The sequence below is a fragment of the Papio anubis genome, chromosome 13 (assembly GCF_008728515.1).
Source record: "Papio anubis isolate 15944 chromosome 13, Panubis1.0, whole genome shotgun sequence".
Classification (NCBI taxonomy): domain Eukaryota; kingdom Metazoa; phylum Chordata; class Mammalia; order Primates; family Cercopithecidae; genus Papio; species Papio anubis.
The window spans coordinates 6,963,181-6,985,731 of record NC_044988.1 but is presented as its reverse complement, the minus strand read 5'-3'; the positions used below and the strand labels follow the sequence as shown (position 1 = coordinate 6,985,731).

The following is a 22,551-nucleotide window of genomic DNA, read 5'->3' as shown; positions in this document are numbered from 1 at the left end:
TTTCCCCTTGGAATTCACCTGTTTTTGTTATCCAAAAGAAATCTGGTAAGTGGAAAATGCTTACTGATCTCAGGGCAGTACATGCTGTCCTTCAACCCATGGCAACCCGGCTTGCCATCCCCTGCTATGATTCCTGAGTATTGGCTACTTACCATCATTGATCTTAAAGACTGTTTCTTTAACATTCCTCTGGCCCCTCGGGACTTTAAAAAATCCACAGGTCCTGTAGGACTGGACTCTACAGAAAGGTACATAATTTCATGTTTCATTAGAGAGTGCTTTTTAAGGCCACTTATTATTTTGTAGCTTTGCAAAATTAAGCGGCAAAAGGAAGAACGCTTTCTCAGAGCCCCACCCACCAAACCCAGCGAGCCTGCACTGCGGTGCCCATCACATCCCCACGGATGGCTGCACACGTCCGGCGTTTGCCTGAACCCCCACCTCACAGCCTGTTGCTGCCACCACCCTGTTATGGGGCATCCCACAGCTAAGAGATGCTCACAGTCCCCACACGGCTCAGCTGGGGATGTTTCCAGGAGCTATTTTTCCTATTAGTTAAGCATTATTTTACCAAAGCCGTGAGTCACAAGACTTTAAACATCTGCAAATCTTTGAGGTCTTTGAATAACTCAGTTTTCCATGACTATCATCAAATTGTGGAACAATGAGTGAAAAATGTATTTTGTTCGTAAACAACTCATCCTCATTCATAAAAATAGAGCCAATGTCTCATACTGTTTGTTCTCCACAGCTCATGTCAAATGACATCATAAATTTCTGTCATCCAAGCCCGCTGAAACACAGCGAGGTGAACATGCCCCTGCTTGTGAGCAGCTGCTTTAGTTCTTTCCTTCCCTGAAACAGGAGTAGAGTGAAGACCTCAGCCTCCAAGGATAGTGAACAGGTTAGGAAATGAAGGGCCCATCACTATCAAGAAAATGGTTTTGCTAGAGTCCTTATCAAGTGGATTGTGCCAGAAAGAAAGTGATCCTCATAGGAGTAGGCAAGTCAGCCTCGCCAGCTGCACAGGACATGACCTTTCCATTTCCTGATGAATCCAGAGGTGTAAGGTCACACCCATAGCAATGGCTCCTCCCGTACCAAAAGCGCCTGGTAAAGCACACTTTCTAGACACAGATGTGTTCTGGGGGATGCCAGAGAGCTCCCTGCAGCCGGCGGTGTCCAGGTGGGCAGACTTACACAGCAGCACGCTGTCCCTCAAGGCATCGATCCGAATTTAGGGACACAAGCTGCCCAGTGCACCTCCATCCATCACCTCTCTTCCCCCCTCTTCTTGCTTCCTTCATTATTCAACCTTGAAAGAAAAAAGAAAACAAGATGCTTGGTCAAGCCAATCCCAACTCCCGAGACCGTCTACCTCACACTACTGTGTACATGGCAGGAAATCTCAACAGAGGCGAGGAAAGACTCCTCGGACAGACCTCAGTGGACCAGGATCTGAGCAGGGTTTGCTCACCTCGGAAATAAGGCAGACCTCCCAAGATGGAGAGAATTTAAGTGGAAGAGATTCATGAAAAGAAAAATATCACCCAGTTAAAGCATGGCCGTGAACAAACAGCCATTTTAACTGGCTTGTTTTTCTACAGTCAACACATTAGACGCTTGTCCATTCAATCTTCTCTTTTAAAATTAATGACATATCCGTTCCTTAATGTCGTGCTATGAATTTTTTTCTCAGCATCTCCCCAGTTCTTTACTCTTGAGCACTAAATAGTACCTTTCTAGAGGATGCTTTTTTTCATTTGCTGCCAGGGCTTCTCTAATGGGCCGGTGGGTTCGTCTCTGTTCGAATCGGTACTTCCTCGCGGTGTCAGGATTTAAAATGCATGGTCTGAAGTCGGCTAGTGGGCCTGTATTTTTGTAACGCCCCTCCTGTGAATCTGGTGTGTGTGGGAGGGGGGGTATGTGTGCATCTGTTTGTGGTATGTGTGTGTCCATTCATGACAAAAGATGTGGTTCTGGGTGGTTCAGGGTGTGGGGTCTGAATTCAGATAATGGACAGACATATGGAGGTGGTGGAAGATCCAGGGATCCAGAGCCTAGGAAACCATGGAATGGACACCAGGACATATAGAAGATCCAGGAGGAAAGACCAGGGACGGAAGGACATCCATGGAAAGATCCAGATGATCCAGGACAGACAGATGGAATCCAGGAACCAGGTGGAATCCAGGTGGAATCCAGGTGGAATCAGGTGTGGTGGAAAATTAGGAATGGATCAAGAGGGAGGGATGACCCAGGAATGGAACAGGTGTGTGTGTGTGTGTGTGTGGTGTGTGTACGTGTACCTGTGTGTTTGTGTGTGGTGTGTGTGTGTCTCTGTTACAGACGCTTTGTCCTTTCATTTTTCAGATCTTATGCTCTCAACATGAAAATGACCTTTATTATTAACCAGCTTGGCTTCACGCCTTTCCTTTGGGTCACGGGTGCAGAACCTGCTTTCCATCTGCTGGCACCGCTTGGTACAGTCTCTTCCCGGATTTTGGACACATGACACCACCACCCCATCTTCAGACCACCTGCAATTGGCTCTATGATAGATGCCACCATTGCTGGTGTGTGTGTGTGTACCTGTGTTTGTGTGTGGTGTGTGTACGTGTACCTGTGTGTGTGTGGTGTGTGTACGTGTACCTGTGTGTTTGTGTGTGGTGTGTGTGTGTGTACCTGTGTGTGTGTGTGTGGTGTGTGTACGTGTACCTGTGTGTGTGTGTGTGGTGTGTGTACGTGTACCTGTGTGTTTGTGTGTGGTGTGTGTGTGTCTCTGTTAAGCAGACGTCTTTGTCCTTTCATTTTTCAGATCTTATGCTCTCAACATGAAAATGACCTTTTATTATTAACCAGCTTGGTCATCGTTTTCCCCCTTTTGGGTCACGGTGTGCAGAACCGGTTTTCCATCTTGCTGGCATCCATGGCAGTTAGCCCTTCCCCGGCGGATTTGGACATGACACCACCACTCCCATCTCAGACCACCTGCAATTGGCTCTATGATAGATGCCACCATTGCCACAGTAAAAATAAAACAATGGAGAGGCCATTACTTAGGTCCCTGAAGCCCAAAACAGGCCAGTACACTTTTACCTAAGCCTTCACGAGAGCCAAGCGCCTCCACTCACGGTGGAAGGTCTGCCTCTCCTGCACAACCCAAAGCAGGACCCCTGCCCCTGCCCCTCTGGGGCATGCAGAGGGTGGGAGGGCACTGAGCAGCACCCACTTCACACCCATGGGTGCTTTCTCATGGAACTTGGGCTTGCCAGGACTGCCTGCTCTCCTTCAGACAGCGTCTGCCCTGCCGCAGCTTGGACTGAGAAAGCAGCCAAGCGGGAAGCAGGCTTTGAGCCTCGAGACAGACTCCATCTCTCTTGTTTCTCAGTGGTCTCCTGCTGCGTGGTCTGAAGGAGGGGCACCAGCCCAATGACTCCCGGCACTCAGCAGTGTCAGCAGCTGCCAGGGCCCAGTGTGGCTCAAAGCCATGCCCTGCCAGGCTCCTGGTACGGCTGGTGGGGCAGGGACCCTTCCCAGGTTTCGGCTGATGTTTCAGGCCACTGGCAGTTCTTGGTGATGTCTTCTTAAAGCCAGAGCAGGTTTCTGTAGGAGAAAAACCACAGTTAGACTATTCATCCACGTCGTTTGACAGTGACATTAGAGTCTGGCTGTCACTGTCTCCCTGTGTCCCCATTCTCAGCCTTTGGAGAGTGAGTACCCAGGTGAGTACCAAGGATCAAAGTATGCTCAATGATGCCCTCCAGCAGCTCATCACTAACATGCAAATGACTTTACAATCAAAACATCAAAACGTGTGAATGCCCAGAGCGTTGCTCACACATGCAAATGCTTTAACTTGCTGTGATAGAATAGATGCATGCTATGTTATTTCTGAACACTGTAATAGAAGTTGCATTTGCATAATATTTTATAGCTCATGAAGCCTTTTCAGGTAAATTTTCTATTTTAAGTCTAAAAACAACCAGTTTTAGAGATAGTTGCTATTATTAACTCCTCATTTTACAAATGAAAAAGCCAGTAAGTAGGCTGACTGCTGATTTAGTAGACAGCACCAAAAAGAAGAAGCAGACTGCCATTTCTTCCTAGAACACGGCTGGTTCTCAGGCCCAAGTGCCCACTGAAAGCAGCTGTAGCCTTAACAGTGCTGGTGCCCAGGCTCTGTTCCCTGAGAGCCTGGAGTAATGGGTCTGGACTGGGACCAGAGACCAGGCACTGAAAATCTTTAAAAGTGTACCAGGGGCTGGGTGCAGTGGCTCACACCTGTAATCTCAGCACTTTGGGATGCCAAGGTGGGCAGATCACTTCAGGTCAGGGGTTTGAGACCAACCTGGCCAACATGGTGAAACCCTGTGTCTACTTAAAATACAAAAAATAGCCAGGCTTGGTGGCACGCATGTGTAATAGCTACTCAGGAGGCTGAGGCGGGAGAATTGCTTGAACCCAGAGGGCAGAGGTTGCAGTGAGCTGAAATCGCACCACTGCACTCCAGCCAGGGCAACAGAGTGAGACTCCATCTCAGGAAAAAAAAAAAAAAAGTGTACCAGGAAGTGAGGCCATCACTGCTACTCCTCCCTGCTATCAGGGCTCGGACCTTAGGGATGTGGAACCATTTGGGACCCTGGTACAGGAAAGTGAGGGTCAGACCCAGACGTGAGTTCCAGCAGGGTGGGGTTCTTCATTCTCGGCTGAGTAGTGTTGGCCTGAAGTTTCCAATGCTAGGTCACCGAATACCCCATAAATTCCAAACTGGTTACATGATCAGGGTCTCTGATTCTTTGGGCTAAAAACTCAGTAGTTTTTCCTGTTAAACCTCATCTCCTTTCTGTGACTTCTAGTCCTATGTTCTGTGGAAGAACGGGAATCTACAGACAATCTGTAGCATAGAGAGGTCCATGTCATGCCCAGAGTGTCAGCTCAGCACATCTAGGAACAGAGCCGGGAGCCTGGCCACATCCTTTCACCTCTGTCTGCAAAGTCACACAAATAGGGGGCTTGGATGCCAGGTGAGGCCTGAGCTGGACATCAGGAAGCTGTGGTCAGGCTAGTGTGACTCTCTGTAAGAAGGCAGATCACTTGAGGTCAGGAGTTTGAGATCAGCCTGGCCAACATGGTGAAACCCTGTCTCTACTAAAAATGCAAAAATTAGCTGGGTATGGTGGCATGGCAGGTGCCTGTAACCCAGCTACTCGGGAGGCTGAGGCAGGAAAATCACTTGAACCCAAGAGGCAACGGTTTCCGTGAGCTGAGATTGCGCTGCTGCACTCCAGCCTGGGCTACGACAGAGTGACACTTCGTCTCAAAAGAGTCTCAGGTGGCCTGTGGAGTCCAGGCCTTGCTTGGAGAAGAACCCAGGAGATCTCAGCCTCAAATACCATTAACATCACCATCTCTATCCCCAGATAGCTTTAGAGATGCCCCAAAATGAGCAAATCCCAAGGAAGTTTCAGCCTAAAGTGATTCCTTTCCCAACATTCCCCTGGAGGTTTGCATCTTTAGTGCTGAGCTGCAACCAGCCCCATTTCAGAGGTGCTATTATCCTGGGATGATACCTCACTCACCAGGAGAACTAAATCTCCTTTATGGCTATACCCAGATCAGGGCAGATTCAGGCTTCAGGAGCCTGATGTGCTCACAATTCTGAGGTCTGATGCTTACTTGATTTTTTTTTAAATTTTACTTTAAGTTCTGGGATACATGTGCAGAATGTGCAGGTTTGTTACATAGGGATACATGTGCCATGGTGGTTTGCTGCACCTATCAACCCATCATCTAGGTTTTAAGCCCTGCATGCATTATGTATTTGTCCTAATGCTCTCCCTCCCCTTGCCCACCACTCACTTGATTTTTTGAGCCCTCTTTAGGAAAGAGAATTTTGAAGACCATAACTGGCTCCAGCCAAGCTGTATCATGGAGTTAAGACTTGGTCCAATAGTTGGGAGATACAACTCCCCACTCTGTCACTGAATATAAGACAGCTACAGGCTTGGGCTCAATACAGGAATGCTGGTAAATTCAATTCTACATGATTCTACATGACTCCTGTTGAAAAAGAAAAGGAAAAGTATGGTGTGTGTGTAACTGAGTATGCTACATGGTATCAAGTCTATGCCTAAGTGGATGGTGGCCTTGGCTACACTGCATGGTTGACAACAATGTAACCCCACATCAAGTGACTGTAAACCACAGCCTACAGAGCTCACACCACATGTTCTCTAACTCAGCTGTCTTTTCCTTGAATGTTAAAACTGACCAAGGCTGGCCAGGCACCACAGCTCACACCTGTAATCCCAGCACTTTGAGAGGCTAAGGCAGGTGAATTGCTTGAACCCAGGAGTTTGAGACCAGCCTGGACAACATGGCAAAACCCCATCTCTACAAAAACTACAAAAATTGGCAGCTTGTGGTGGTGCATACCTGTAGGGTCAGCCACTCAGAAGGCTGAGATGGGAGGATCACTTGAGCCCAGGAGGTTGAGTAGTGAGCCATGATCACACCACTGCACTCCAGCCTGGGTGACAGAGCAAGCCCCTGTCTCAAAAAAAAAAAAAAAAAAAAGTGCCTAAGGCTATTCCAATGCTACAACAAGGAACATGGAAAGGGAAAAGGCAGTCTTAGCAGATTGCAGATAAAATTTCTTACTTTTGGACATTTGGTTTTAAAAAGCGACTTATTGCTGGGTCCTTTTCCAGGATCTTGGTAGGAGCCCATGCAAACTCAGGGTCTTCAAGTGAATTATATTGCATTAGCTTTCTGGTGAATCCACCTATGCCCACGGCGAATATGATGGTGAGAACAGGAGTGTTAGGAGACAGTGAGTGAGAGAGGAAAAGGGAAGGAGGGAGGAAGGGAAGGAGGGAGGGAGATGAGAAGGCAGAGAGAGAAAAAGGGGGTGGGGGAGAGATAGAGGAGGTTGTGACTGGGTGGAGGTGGAAAAGCAGCAGATGCAGAGTGACCAAAACCAGGAAAGGAGTCACATGCTTTCTTGCCAGGGACATGCTCTGAAAAGCCCAGCAACAGTTCCGCCTGGATCCTTAGTCCTTCCTTCTGCAACCCTGGCCTGGGACCCCTGGCGCTCAGCCCCACTGGTTCATCATCAGCCGCATACTCCCAGAAGGCCTCCTATGGGCCCCATACATTTCCCATCCTCTTTTTCCCCAGGCCTTATCACCTGTGGATAGAACCAAGGGGTCAAAATGTGCCCTGCCACTCCCCTCCTACCTGCTGAAGCCGAACCCCCCTTGCTGGGCATCCCTGGGTCTCAGCTGTGGCTCCAACAGGCTTGCTGTTCTTGAGGACAGAGACACTGCTGGGCAGAGACATGCAGGGCCACCTGCCCTGAAGTCTGTATGGAGAACAAGGCCCAGCCTGGCCGCTCTGTGCTCACATCTCATGGGCCTTCCCCAAATGGGTTCTTCAGATTGTGTCTGCTGCACCTCCATAGAGCTGGATGTGGTGATCAGGCTGAGCTTCAATTTTGCATGCCGGTCCCCAGTCTCCAGCATCCCCTCAATCCAGTGACACCCAGCCCTCCCTGTCAGCCTTTCTGCCAGTAGTAGTCAGTGACAGAATGAGGGTCATGTCTGCCCAGGGCCACGTCCCAACCAGCTTCTGCTCCCTGGGTGTCAGGCCTGTCTGTGTGGGTTTGTCCAGACAGACTGGTATAAAGATCAGGGCAGGTACAGCTGGCTAGTTCTGGCTTTGCCCTCTAACCCTGCAAGGCCAGGGCACCCCCAGGTGGGCAGCTCTAATCCCACAGCTGCCCTCACCACACAAGCCCCACGGATGGAGCTGCCTCACTAAGTCCCACTCCACCCATGTCTCCTGGTGCTGTGAGGAGGAGCCAAGGAGATGCTGTCCCCGAAGTGTGACCAGAGCCTGAAGCTGAGGGAAGCCCAGTGTGGCACCAGGTCTCCCACTCCAGGGCCGTCCCACTGGCCACCAGCCTAGGTCACAGGTATTCAGCAACATCTGCAGCACAGACTCTGGGTCTGTCGGGCGTGGGGATGGCTGCTGGCTCACTGCTAGGTCAGGGGAACACCCGCGTGGCCCACGTGTTCCAGCCACTGTGTTCCAGCCCAGTGCCCAGCCTTAAGCACCCTGTTATAATGACCAGCGACTGCTGTGACCCAAAGCAGCCTCCCATCCAGAGCTCCTGGGCCAGGGCATGAGTCTCAATCCTGATGAGTGCTTATTCCTGAAACCCCAAGATAAGACCAGGGACCCTGTGCTCTGGGATTTCACCGTGTAGACCCCCACAGGGCTGGGGTTTACATACAGGAAGACCATCCTCAGGGTAGTACCTCAAGTAAGCAGTAGCGGCAAATACGGCCCACTGCTGCTGCGCTTTCTCAGTCTGGGGGGTTCATTTCCTTGGTTTGGGAATTTAAACTGGCTTGCCAATTTTAAAAGGCAAACATTACCAGGAGGACAGAGGGAAGGAAAAAGAAGGGAAAGAGTAAGAAGTGGGGGGTGGCCATGGGGCCATGTCCCTGGCATGGGGTGGGAAGGCCTGGCCAGAGGGCTGCTCTCCAGGGCAGGAAGGAGGCAGTTTGCAGGGTTCCCCTCCGCACCGGGTCGGTCCACTTGGGGCCAGACAACAGAGAGTTGGACCGCACAGTCCCTCAGTGCTACTCCTTGAGTACCCACTAGATGGCAGCCGACACCTGGGCAAGAGCTGGTCTTGGGCCTCCACCTGCAGGAAAGGGACAGGCTATCTCCTAGGTTATGCCTATTTTTATGAAAGCGGAAGAGGCACCAACTGCATGCACTATTGGGAATCGTGTCTCAACAGGTACAGAAATAATGTCTTAAGCGATTTATATTCAAAATAAGTGATTGGCAGATGACTGCTCTTTTCAGGGAACCCATTTCTAATCTTTGAGGTCATAGTGTTGTCCAGCAGGGGGCATTGGAATGAGTTTCTCTAACTCCCCTTGCTAAAGTCAGCTTGGTGTGGACTTGTTTCTGTTAGTTCGATATTGAAATGCGGTCATCTTGGAGTCTTTGGTTCCCGAAGGTGGGATGTAGCATGCTTTAGCTGGAAGGGAGCCTTCACCCGGGTCTGCCAGCCCCCAGCCTGGAGTCCTTGGGCTGCTGGGAACTGAAGGACTCGTCACACGTTCCCCGGAGGTATTCCAGGTGACAGGCGTGCTCAGGTTCCCCAACTGCAGCTTGCTAGTCCAGGCTTTGATTAAGGGAGATGTGAAAACCAAGTAATGAATTTAGGTACTACTGAATCAATATGGTGTGGAGGGGCCCTACCTTACAGAATGTAGGGTCCAAAGAGGTGAAAAAAGAATCTCAGATCTAATCCAGCCTCTGCTTTCCAGGTGAGGACAGTTACTTTTTCAAAATCTGCAATGGACTGAGAGCAGGGATCCCATCAACACCTGCTCTGAGCTCCACTGCAGTCCCAGCCCAGCTTTCCAGCACCTTCCCAGGCGTGGCGTCACTGGCAGTTTTGAGCAGATCCCACTGCAGGGCTGGCTCACAGCTGTTCTTGATTTCCAGACATGAAGCAAAGCCAAAGGTGAGCCACTTTCTTGACACAGCCAAAAGAAATTTTGGGGAATGTCAAGAGGAGTGACTGGCGGTCCTTCTTGAGTGATAAGAAGCTATGTATTTTTTTTTTTTTTTTGAGACAGGGTCTTGCTCTGTTGCCCAGGCTGAAGTGCAGCAGTGCAATCTAGGCTCACTGCAACCTCTGCCTCCCGGGTTCAAGCAATTATCCTGCTCAGTCTCCTGAGTAGCTAGGATTACAGGTGTGTGCCACCACACTCAGCTAACTTTTTATATTTTTGGTAGACACAAGGTTTCATCATGTTGGCCAGGCTGGTCTCGAACTCCTGACCTCGTGATCCACCTGCCTCAGCCTCCCAAAGTGCTGGGATTACAGAGAAGCTATGTATTTCTATGCATGTATTCTCACCACCTTTCAGCTAACTGACAAGGGGGCCTATGGACAGCACCAAACAGAGGTAAGGGACTTACTCGGGCACATCACTGTGAAGCCAAACACGCTGCTCGATGTGTCAAATAACCAGCTCCCCACAGCTCTTCTGGGAAGTTCCCATCCATGCCCAGGGAGATTTGGCTCCAGGACATAAACTATACACTCTGAATCAGCCTTCCATCGATGGTGTGTTTACCCCATAGCCAGGACTCACTGGTCCAGGAATCAGGCAGTGGAAATGGGAGATACACCACTCACCATCACCCCTAGTGAACCACTGGCAACATTTTTGCTTCCTGTTCCCACAACTTTATGCCCTGCTAGCCTAAAGTCTTAGCTCCAGAAGGAAGAATGCTTCCACCAGGAGACGCAGCAATGATTCCATAATTTCTACAACCTCCACAACTTCCAAATGGAAATGAAGACTGCCACCCAGCCAGCGTGGGCTCTTCGCGCCTCTGAGGCAACAGGCCAAGAAGAGAATGATGGTGCTGGTTGGGGTGATTGATCCTATCAAAGGGAAATTGGACTGCTACTCCACATTGGAAGTAAGGAAGAGTATGTCTAGAACATAGGAAATTCCTTAGGGCATCTCTTGGTACTACTATGCCCTGTGATTAAGCTCAGTGGAAAATTCAGGAATGAAGGTTTGGGTCACTGCACCAGGTAAAAACTCATAATCACCTGAGGGGCTTGCTGAAGGCAAAGAGAATACAGAATGGGTTGGTGGAAAAAGGTGGTTATAGATACTTACCGTGGCCATGTGATCGGTTACAGAAACAGGACTGTAACTGTCATGAGTATTTTCTCCCTACTTTGTTAAGAATACCTTTTTGTGTATATAAAGTAAGCAAATATCTTTTTTTCTTTCCTCTTTTATTTCCTTATCCTGTAATACATAATACATTGATTTTATATGAATATTTAAGTGTTGTCAATCTTACATTATAGTATTTAAACTAAGAGATATCAAGGAGAAGCGTAAGCATCACCGAAGGCCCGTGCCTTCCCTTGTGGGGAAGGGATTAGTGAGTTTTGGGTTGTATGCAAGATCGTTAGGCATATAGCATGCATTGGTATTGTCTTTATTTGAAGATTAGCATGGTTTAAGAAGATGCATTTTGGTGTTGAGTTGATAAGAAGTGGACTTATGATGCTTAATTTTACGTGTCAACTTGCCTGGGCTAAGGAATGCCCGGATATCTGGTAAAACATTGTTTTTGTGTGTGTCTGTTAGGGCATTTTGTGAAGAGATGAGCATTTGCATCAATAGACTAAGAAGATCCACTTTCACCAATGTGGGTGGGCACCATCCAATCTGCTGAGGGCCAAAGCCAAAGGGCAAATTCACTCTCTCTGCTTGAGCTGATATCCCCATCTTCTGCCCTCAGACACTGGTGCTTCTGGTTCTAGAGCCTTTGCATTTTAACTGGGCCTCACACCATCAGCTCGCCCGGTTCTCAGGCCTTTGGACGAGGGCTGAGTTACGCCACCAGCTTTCCTGGGTCTCCAACCTGCAGACGGCAGATCATGGGACCCCTCCGCCTCCATGATCGTATGAGCCAATTCCTATAACAAATCTCACATATCTATATATGTCCTATTGGTTCTGATTCTAGATCAGAGGACGCACATCCTTCTAGATCTGTAGGGCTCCTTATGAATCATGAGATCCCCAGAACAACTGCAAAATTAAACAAATTCAGTGAAACAAAAATTAGCTATTTTGCAGATAATTGGTGATTTTATCTTTAACTTTCAGTTTTGTCATGATGTAGACATCACTGGAGATGCTGGAGCTGGAGTTAGGGTCACGGCTGTCAAAGGAGAGTAGGATAGGCTGGGGAGGGAGACAGAGCAAACCTTCATTGGCTCCATATTACACCTGGTGGCTTTTCAGATGCTACAGGAAGGTGGACTATGTCCATGGATTCCTAGAGCACCTCAATTTGAGGATCTTTTAAAAATGTTTCTTACTGTCTGTGTGAAACTGAACAAGTTGCTCAACCTCTCTGAGCTTTGGTTTCCTCTTCTGCACAAGATATTGATGATGATAATAATAATACTGACCTGCTATAATATTTGCGCATCACTTTGCCTCTATAAGGAATAACTCTTAGCAGCCACCGTTTTTCCATGGTCATTTGCAATGCCCAGGGTGTGAAATCTCGCTGGACAGAAGCCCAATATGGGTTCTTCAGGACATGTGTTCCATAGAACCAAAGCACCCAGATACGTGAGGGTGGGAGTTAGTGGCCAGATGACCTGAGCCTCTTACCTATGGGGAGGCCACAGGCGTGTCACTCTGTGCCCTCCGTACCACCTGAGCCACAGTTACCGCATGTGCGTAGTTCACTGTGGAGGTATGAAACCAGCCATATCACAGCCATCTGTGGCACACACCTATAATCCCAGCTCTCAGGAGGCTGAGGGAGGAGAATCGCTTGAACCCAAGAGGCGGAGTTTGCAGTGAGCCAAGATTGTACCGTTGCACTCCAGCATGGGCAACAAAGCAACAGAGCGAGACTCCATCTCAAAAAACAACAACAAAAGTCAATGTTGATGACCACCACTGTCCTCCCTGCATAGGGTCCCTCTTCACATGTAGCTATTTACCCTTCACGAGTTGTTCTAGAAAGGCATGAGTTCTCTGTACCAAGGAGGGCAGGCACTGCCCTGGGCCAGGAGTGTGAACTCCCACCTGGAACAGCCTCTGAGTGCCCAGCCCATGGTGACCCTGGTTCTGGCAATGCCCTACAGTTACATGGCCCAGCCCAGGGGTCCCTGTGGATGGAGAGCCCTTCGCCACCCCCATCCCCATCCTGGGGAGCTGGGGCTGCATGGGCATCCCCAGTGCCTCAGCCCTGTTCTTATGTGATCTGCACGGACGCCACTCCAGGCTTGCCATTGACCCCAGATGGCTGAGGACCACCTGTTCTCCTCAGCCAGGGCCAGGGCTGAGGTGAGAGAAGGGACACTGGGGCGTCACTTAAGGACACCCACTTGCCTCACCTGGCCTAGGCCTGCCGTGGGGATCCCTCCAGCCATGTGCTTGCTACCCAGGAAGCCACACTGAGGAAAGAGACCAGGGGGCAAACCCAGCCTGGGTGCTCGTCCTTTGTTGCTGGGCTTTCAGCTTCAGCCCTCCGTCGACCTCGCAGGGTGGGCTTCATGTGCTGTGCAGTAGAGTGAGACCCTCCGAGGCCGGAGCCTCCCCCCTGCCCCAAGACCATTCCAGCCTCTGCTGTGTTCTCACATGGGTATTGTCCAGACTGTTCTGCTCAGTGGAAGAGAGAAAGCATTCCATGGTTGATGACTTCTGGAAACCTCTGTGGACTTGCACTCCCTCGGTTGGAAATGAAGCCTCCTCAGGACGCACAGAATTCCCGCCGCACGGACACCTGCCTGTGCTCATTTCTCCCAGCAGGTCCTCCGCGTCTTTGACTCCTCACAAGGCGGCTGTGCGAGGCGCTCTCCCACGCCGGGGCTCGCTGTTGGCCCGGCGTGGGCTCCCACTCAGCCCGTGCTGTTCCAGCGAGTCCTTCCTGGGGCCTGAAACCTTAGCCCATGCCTCTTTCCCCCACACAGTTTTCCCTCTTTCTGTGGCTGACGACCTCTCCCTTGGGCCCAGAACAGCACGTCCCCACCACACTGAGGCTGCCGAGTTGTTGGGAAACGGGTCGCTCTGTTCCTCTCTTGGGCCTCCCACAGTCCTGGAACAGTCTGGGGGCCCCGGGAGGGACCCAGCCAGCCTCTCCTCGCTGGCTGGACTCCGTCCAAGCGTTGTGCTCCATGCGCCCCTCCTGGACAGCCTTGGCTGCCGTGCTCATCAGTGCTTCTACCAGGGCAGTCAGGGAGAAGGACAGCAGGCAGAGCTGCACTCCCTGCATTGGCTCCCGACTCCTAATGCCGGCACAAGTTGGCTTAGCCCAAATGAATTGTTTGGATGATTTTTCCGTATTTGAAGGGCCAAGGAAAAACTTTCCATTTTGTGTCTGTGTGTGCGTCTGTATATACGTCTGCATGTAGTTCTGTGTGTGTGTCTGTGTGTCTAAGTGTCCCCGTATGGGTCTGTGTGTGTATGTACATGTGTATGTCCATGTATATGTGTATCTGCGTGTATCTGTGTGTCTGTGTGTCTCTATGTATGTGTGTGTCTTATGAGTCTGTGTGTCTGCATGTGTCTGTATGAGTGTATCCGTGTGTATCTGGGTATCTGTGTGTCTGTATGTACATGTGGGTCTTATGAGTCTGTGTGTCTGCATGTATCTGTGTGTCTGTGTGCATCTGCATGTGTTGTCTCAGGACACAAACCCACAGCACACAGAGCTGGCCCTGCCCATCCACTGACACAGGAAACCTGAGCCTCGAAAGCAGCCCGGGGCGCGCCTCAGCGCTGGCGCACTTGCCTTTTCCAGCCTCCTGGTTCTTCGGCGGAGCCCAGCCCTGGAGCAGCAGAGCTCAGGGACACTGTGTTCCTCCTGTCCTCACATGCTGCAGCCCACCACCTTGCCAAGCTGTGTCTGGGCACGTTCCTAGAACCTGGCTTGGCTCCAGCACTGGCCCTGCCAGCTCTGTGCAGACAAGCTCCCAGGAGACGCCCCAGGATTTCACAACGAGCCCTGTGTGCCCAGTCCACCCCTGCCCCGCAGCTGCTGTCCGCTCCTCCTTCCTTTGGTTTCCAGACCACATGAAGACACGGGATGAGCCTACTCAGAAGCCCTGAGCCACACAGAAGCCCTGGCCAGCCATGGTCTGGGTGCCCTTTGCTCAAAGAGCTGCAGCACTCTTGACCCAGCTCCACATTGCTGCCCCAGGCACTTCATTTCTTGTAAATTAACCCTTCTTTCTCTCTGGAAACTTCAAAAACTTCTCTTTACCTTTGAAGTTCGAAGATAAATCTTTTTAAAATGCATTCTGCCATGCATTGGTGGGCCCTTTTAAATAGGACTGGCTATCTGGTCTGCAGGAAACAGTGCTAAACTAAAACATGGAACTCCTGTTCAAAAAGCAAGAAAAAGGCATAACAATACTAAAGTATACAGCTTTCTCCTCTCTTCCAGAGTCTCTTTCTTGATGCACTGCGTTTTTCATGTTATTCAATGTCATTCCAAGTAAAGTTAAAATTTTAAAGTATTAGCATGAATTTTATCCTTTGTGCAATGATAGTTTTAAATGCAAATACAGAGGAATCACTGAAGTTATGGTTTGTGTTATGGTTTGTGGCTTGAGCATACATGTGTATTTCATTTTTACCATAACAGTGACAATGCTCCTCAAAAGTAGCTCAACTATTTGTGTTTTACTTCTTGCTACATGCACGTGCACCAGCACCGTCTACCTTCAGCTGACTAATGAGGGAGAAAGCACCGAAGGACAGGAACTCTGGGTTGCTCTGTCCTCATCTTTCCTCATATGTCATCATTTTCAAAGTGCGTGGTTGTCTAATACTGGGAAGTAGCCCAGGTAAGAAGGGATGCGATAGAGTGCCTTCATTGTTCTGTTTCTTAGAAGGCCTTTGCCTTCTTTAGGCGTTTGAAACAAGTTCTGGTTCCAACAGATCGTGTGTGACTTTGTGGGGCTTCCATATGCCCCTCCTTCAGTGGTAGAGCATGCTTACCTTCTGCTCGCCTTCAGTGTCGCTGAACTCCACCGGAATCCACTGGAATTCTGTGTGCATGGGCCTTAGAAACGTGAATGGAGCAGCAAGAAACGGGGACACATATATTACCTGTGTCTCTGCACATGCACACAGTTTGTGGCCCCTTTGGACTTCACTTACAAAACCCAAGTTCAAAGATCAAATGATGAAGCATTTCAAGATGGCAACAGATGAGAATCAGACCATCATAGAGTCCTTCTGAGCTTAGAGCCTTACGTGACCACAGGGGCCACATACCCAGGAAGCTGGCCCTGCTTTTGAACTGGAAAAGTTCTGATCAATTTTCTTTTATCAGTTATTGAATTATTTTCCTCCCTCGAGTCTCTCTGTTCTCTCCTCCTGGAACACCTAGTAAATACATAAAGAAACTTCTAGCTCCCTCTCATATGTCAATTGTCTCTTACCTGGATTTATTTGTCCCCATGAATGACATTCTACAAGAACCCCTTGGTCTTTCAGATCACTAGTTTATTCTTCAATCATGTCTGTTTTGCTAGGTTTCATTAATAATCATCTTTTAAATTTCAAAGTTTTATAGTTCTTTTTCATAAAAGCCTCTTCTTGTTTCATGGATAGTTTACATTCTCTAATCTTCTCAAACGTATTAAATATGATCACCTTTAAAACTTTAAACTGCTGTGTGTAGCTGTTTCCTTGAGCAGGGACAAGTTCCGTTCGTTGAATCTGAATGTCGCTGTTCCGTAACATTCATTTTGCTCACATGTTTGACAGCTCTCATCTATCTGCTTATCTTCCTGTTTGAGAATCCCTGGCCGGTCATGTTTCTCTCTGCTCAGGTAAAATAAGAGCCTCAAATAGATCAGTGGTTTTCAACTCTTTTTAGCATAGATAAATGTAAAATAAAATTTTATTTGTGGAAATACAGCATGTAAATCCACAGTGGAACGGCAATAATTGAGGCCGAGACGCCCTGCAACCCTAGAGGTGCCCACTTGGACCCTTGGTGTTCCCTCTGCAGCCTCGCCATGCAGCGAGCCTTCCCTGTGATTGCTGGGCTGGGCGATCCTGGATCCTCACAGCCTATGTCTCAGTAGTTAGTGAACCAGGTGATCTGCACAGGTATTTCAAGCTCCTGTATTATCCGTGATGAGGACGTCTAGATTTGGACTGCTCTGAAATTCTTTCATAAATATTTGTTTTGTCATGGTTCTAGATACAGAACGGTCCTCGTGGCAGATAGACTCACCGGGACTTACGCACCACCACACTCTTCAATGGGAACAGAGCTCCCATTACCGGCTGCCCAACAAAGTCTTGAAAAAGAAAGCTACAAATGAAAATGAGGATGCAAGTCACCAGGGAAGGCAGAGGAATATTTCTTTTATTTAAGTAGACTTGCTGATTTCAAAAGAACCATTTCCAGAAAAGACTGGGCTAAGCTCCAATCTTGGCCTCTGTATGTAATACAAAAGTAGATGCTATAAATTAGTAAATTCATGGCATTCGATCATAAAAAAGAAGAAGAGATGCATTTTCTGTTAGACCCTGAGGCTGTACTTTCCTAACCGCTGTGCAGAACAAACACCAGGTGGGGAGATGGCTTTGTGGACATGCAATCCAGTTTCTGATCCAGAAATAGGTCACAGCACCAGTGTGAAAATACCTGTTGTTTTTAACTAGGTCTGTGTGTTTCTGTGTGTGTGTGTGTGTGTGTGTGTGTGTGTGTTTTCCTTAAGCGCACTTGAGATTCTGCAAAGAAATGAGGAAGTGGAAGTTTTGAATTGGTTTTTCTTCTTGTCTAGGGAGGATTTTTTTTAAAAAAAGAGTTTCTAAGAGGTAAATTGAATCCCTTCCTCAGGAAAAAGTCAGTTTTTCATGAATCAAGTGTATTAATAATAACTTTTTAATTGCTGGATTATAACTTTTAAAAGTTTGCAAGTTGGGAACCTGTTTCTTGGCTCTGCGACGTTCTCTCCTCTTCCTGGGGTTCTCTCCTCCTAGGACCCTGGGACCAAGGACTGCCCCTCAGGTCTTTGATCTCTCTGATCTCCTTGTCCTTTTGAATACATTCTAGAAGAATCTTTGGATCCTCCTCTTCAAAAGCCCACATGCTCTTGGGGGTTCCCATTGTTCTGGATAATCCGGAGTCTTCATGTTGCAAACGACAACCGCCACACCAACATGTTTTTCTGTTGTCCTCTTGGCAGCTTGAGAACAATGACACCATAAGGAAAGCACTTAGGGATCCCATTACAGTTCAAGGGCCAGGGCCGGTGGCCTCCGCCAAGTGCCAGGTCCTCCTATCCCTGAGTGAAACACTCACATTCCCTGGGAAGGGGCATAGGGACCAGAGCACAGGGCAGCGAGGGAAGTGCTGCGGGCCAAGGGCGGTGGTTTCTGAAGATGGCTCTGCCTTTAGAAGGCCTACTGGAGCTTTATGTCTGCATGCCCCATAGCAGAACTGTCCTTGCTCTTCTTCATGTTTAAAGTTATGGTGAGGTAGGAAGATTGCTTGAGCCAAGGAAGTCAAGGCTGCAGTGAGATATGATCATGCTGCTATACTCCAGCCTGGGCGACAGAACAAGAGCCCATCTCAAAAAAATTTAAGGGCCAGGCACAGTGGCTCATGCCTGTAATCCTAGCACTTTGGGAGGCCGAGGTGGGTGGATCACTTGAGGTAAGGAGTTTGAGACCAGCCTGGCCAACATAGTGAAACTCCATCTCTACTAAAAAAAAGACAACAATTAACCGGGCCTGGTGGCGCATGCCTGTAATCCCAGCTACTCGGGAGGCTGAGGCAGGAGAATCGCTTGAGCCTGGGAGGTGGAGGTTGCAATGAGCCAAGATCAGCCACTGCACTCCAGCTTGGGTGACAGAGCAAGACTCTGTCAAAATAAAAAAAATTAAGGTATATAGACACACGTTTAAGGTATATAAACACACGTACACACACATAAATGCAGCACCTTTCCTAAGCGTACAGTTTGTTGAATTTTCACAAACTGAGCATGTGCACGTATCCAGCCTCCGAACAAGAACAGTGGGTCACCCGCACTACACATAGAGGCACACCACATACCCCTTCCCGGTCACGACTGGGCCCAGCATTATTCTGACTTCTGACAGCACAGCCTAGTTCCACTGGATATTATACCTTGTATAAATGGAATAGTACAATTTGTACTATTCTGTCCAGCTTCTTTGGCTCAATTTACTTTGCAAGATTCTCATACACATTATCTCAGACCATTGTAGATCATCATGTCACCGTCTTGTAGTCATTCCTTGGTGGGAACAGACCAGGACTTGGTTATACATTCCACTGCTGAGGGGCAGTCACATGGTGTCCTGTACTTATTCTTACTAATTCGTGTGAGGCACGAGGCTTCCGAAGGTATTTTCAGGCCAAAGCAGCTGCTATTGTCCAAATAATTTAAGCAACAAATGAGGAAGGGGGGACGGAGAAAAGGAGATGCTGGTCAGAGAGTGCAAAGTTTCAGTTAGACAGGAGGAATTGTTTTAGTGATCTATTGGACAGCATGGTGACTCTGGTTATAATAATGTATTATATATTTCAAAATTGCTTTTAAAAGGTAGATATTAAATGTTCTCATCTAGGAAAAATGACAAGTATGTGAGATGATAGATATACTAATGTGCTTGATTTAATCATTCTACAATGCACACATGTACTAAACCATCAGGATGGGTGTGGTGACTCATGCTTGTAATCCCAGCACTTTGGGAGACCAAGGCAAATGGATAGCTTGAGCCCAGGAGTTGAAGACCAGCCTGGGCAACATGATGCAACCCTGTTTCTGTGAAAAATACGAAAATCAGCTACACATGATGGCATGCACCTATAGTCCCAGCTACTCAGGAGGCTGAGGTGGGAGGATGACCTGAGCCTGGGAAGTAGTGTCTGCAGTGAGCCATGATCGTGCCAGTGCACTCCAGCCTAGGCAACAGAGTGAGAATCCTTCTCAAAAAAAAAAAAAAAAAAAAAAAAAAAAAAAATTACACGTACAGTATCATGTGTCAATAATAAAAAAGTGTAAAAGTAAGTCAGAACAAAAGCCACACCAAACTTTCAACAACTAAAAAGAAAGAAATGAAACAAATCTAGCCTCAGAAAATGTGCTGTTTGATCAGTTTACCCAGATAGCACAGGAGCAGAGGAAAAGGTTGTTTCTAGATTCCTTGGGTACTGTCCAGCTTCTCTTCCTTTCAGGGCAGGCAGTGTGGACAGAGACCTTAGAATACAGAGAGCTGGTGATGCTTGGGAAGTTACTCGCCAAGCCCCAGCCTTGATTTGCTGAAAGATCTCATCAGAAGAGGAAAGAGTGGGTAGGCATGATTGGGATGGTGGAGGCAAGCAAATGCCTTCTTTCACTGGAAGCAATTTCAGAAACACCTGGATGCTGGGCTCCACAGGCGTTTCTCCCATCTAGAAGACTGCGAAAAACACATTAGACTAACTTGTCCCACTACCAGGAAGATGCAACTAGGTTCCCCTTCTTCTCCTCCAAAACAGTCCCCTTGGATTCAAGGTGGTAGCAGTCGGCCCTAGAGACTGACGCCAGAAACCTCAGAAAGACGTCAAACCATTCAAGGAAGTTCAGGAATGTGCTGCACAGAAACTTCTGACAGGAAATCCAATTTCCCCATCTAGATTGAGCCCTAAAAGACAGTAAATCACGGAGGTCTTGGAGGTTGGAGAATTCAAAAGTCTGGATGTTTGTATTCTTTGGTTGGTGCTAATATAACCCTGACATTACTGCTTCTGTTGAATGCCTATTAACTACGTGGTATTAGCTGGTATTTGCAAGCTCCAGGGAATGCTTCCCTCAAGACAGCAGCATTTTGTAAATTAATTCAATAAACACAAAAGTAAATGCATCTGTTTAATGGAGGAGGCAATTAATGTTTCCAGATTCCCCTGGCCTCCAACTGGAAGTCTGGTTGAATTTTGAGATGTGATTCAGTCCCTCCCTCAATGGGCAATGACTGGAAGTCTCAGGTTCTGGAGGCATTGGCTCACAGGGGTCAGGCCCTGTGGTCCTCGCTGCCAGGTCCCATCTGTGTTCAGGGAGACGCTATCTCCCAGGAATACTCCATTCTCATGCAGGAGGCTGGGTCTCCTCTTGAGGGATATTAGGTGGTACCAGCTCACTCCTGGTCCAACAGCGACATCAATGACAACTAAAGCTGTGGATCCCTCTGAGTCGGGAGCTTGTCGGGCAGCCTCACCCCTGAGGCTGGGCTTCATCCAGGGCAGCAGGTCCAGGCCTCGCAGGAATAAGACAAAGATGCTCAGTTTCACTATGTCATTCAGGAAGTGCTAACCAGTGTGATAAAACAGGATCATAGCGTAAGAAACATAGGTTTTGGAAAAGAGAAGGCTTACTATTATTCATTGTGGGCGATATACTTAAAGCCGAAAGAAAACCCTGAAAAGCAATTAGAAACACTAAGAGATAATAATAATAAAAGGCAGCTCTTACAAAATTAATATAAAATAAATACCTTTTTGATAGACAAATAACAACTCTTTGGAAAATATAATGGAAGGAAAATGTCACTCAGAATAACACTAAAAAACCAAAGTCCTAGGAATAAATTTAAGAAATATGAACACGTGATGAGAAGGAAATGTTAAGTCCCCAGTGTGAACATAAAAGAAGATTATTTCAATATATAAAAATCTCTATCTTTCTCTTGAATAAAGGGCATAATATTATGCAGTTGTCCATTCTTCCTATGTACTCTATATCCTAAACACTAATAGAATCTATTAATATGTTCCTGTAATGGAGCTGGAGAAAGTCTAAACAAGAAAAGAGATGACAGGGCACTTACCAAATAGATATGAGTATTTGTTATAAAGCAGGAATTGACCAAGCCAGCTCCTGGGCTGTTTCTGTATGTGCCATGAACAAAGAATGTTTTTTGCAATTTTAAAGCTTTTTTTTTTTTTTCTGAGACGGAGTCTCGCTCTATCACCCAGGCTGGAGTGCAGTGGTGTGATCTCTGCTCACTGCAAGCTCAGCCTCGCAGGTTCATGCCATTCTCCTGCCTCAGCCTCCCAAGTAGCTGGGACTACAGGCTCCCGCCACCATGCCCGGCTAATTTTTTGTATTTTTAGTAGAGACGGGGTTTCACCGTGTTAGCCAGGATGGTCTCGATCTCCCGACCTCGTGATCTGCCCGCCTCGGCCTCCCAAAGTGCTGGGATTACAGATGTGAGTCACCATGCCTGGCCCTAAAGCATTGTTTTTAAAAACCTGTGTGTGACCCTATGAAGCCCATAAAGTCTGATAGATTCACCATCTGGTCTTTTCCAGCAAGAGTTTGCCAATGTCTGTTCTAGAGCATCATTAGTTTTAATAGTCTGATAATGGAACAGAATTAGACCACACATCAAAGAAATAATATGCAGTACAGAAATAAACAGAAACCAACTAAGAGTATAGACTAAGCTGCCATTTAAAAATCACCAGTCTGGTCAACATGGTGAAACCTCATCTCTACTGAAAATACAAAAATTAGCCAGAAGTGGTGGTGCGTGCCTATAATCCCAGCGATTCGGGAGGCTGAGGCAGGAGAATTGCTTGAACCCAGGAGACGGATGCTGCAGTGAGCTGAGATCGTGACACTGCACTGCAGCCTGCGTGACAGAGCAAGACTCTGTCTCAAAAAAGAAAACAAAAAACAAAAATCAAATCGCTTAGAAAAGATGGCTTATCAGTATCTCATCTTGGCTCACCTAGATAGTCATTTGGCAGAAAAAACAAAACTGGTGCCCCGTTCTACTACTAACTTTGGAGAAATGGAGCCTTTTCTTAGTTCCACACAAAATCCAAAAACATTAAAAGAAAGCATTAATAACTCTGACTACGTAAAAACCAGTACCTTTTGAGAAAGAAAAATGCCTTAAGCAAATGTAAAAGTCA

General features: G+C 47.8%; 1 protein-coding gene across 3 annotated transcripts in view; it reads left to right on the top strand.

Annotated features, from left to right (window-relative positions):
• Positions 1–16,963, top strand: part of SYK (spleen associated tyrosine kinase) — a 78,362-nt gene extending 61,399 nt beyond the window's left edge. Inside the window, exon 12 of one of the 3 annotated variants that reach the window (XM_031654053.1) lies at positions 16,813–16,963. In XM_031654053.1, the coding sequence (XP_031509913.1) occupies positions 16,813–16,936 (124 nt within the window). In that variant the 3' untranslated portion in view covers positions 16,937–16,963. The remainder of the gene's footprint in view (positions 1–16,812) is intronic. The other 2 variants (XM_021927675.2, XM_031654051.1) reach the window with 2 other exon arrangements.
• Positions 16,964–22,551: the final 5,588 nt, after the last annotated feature.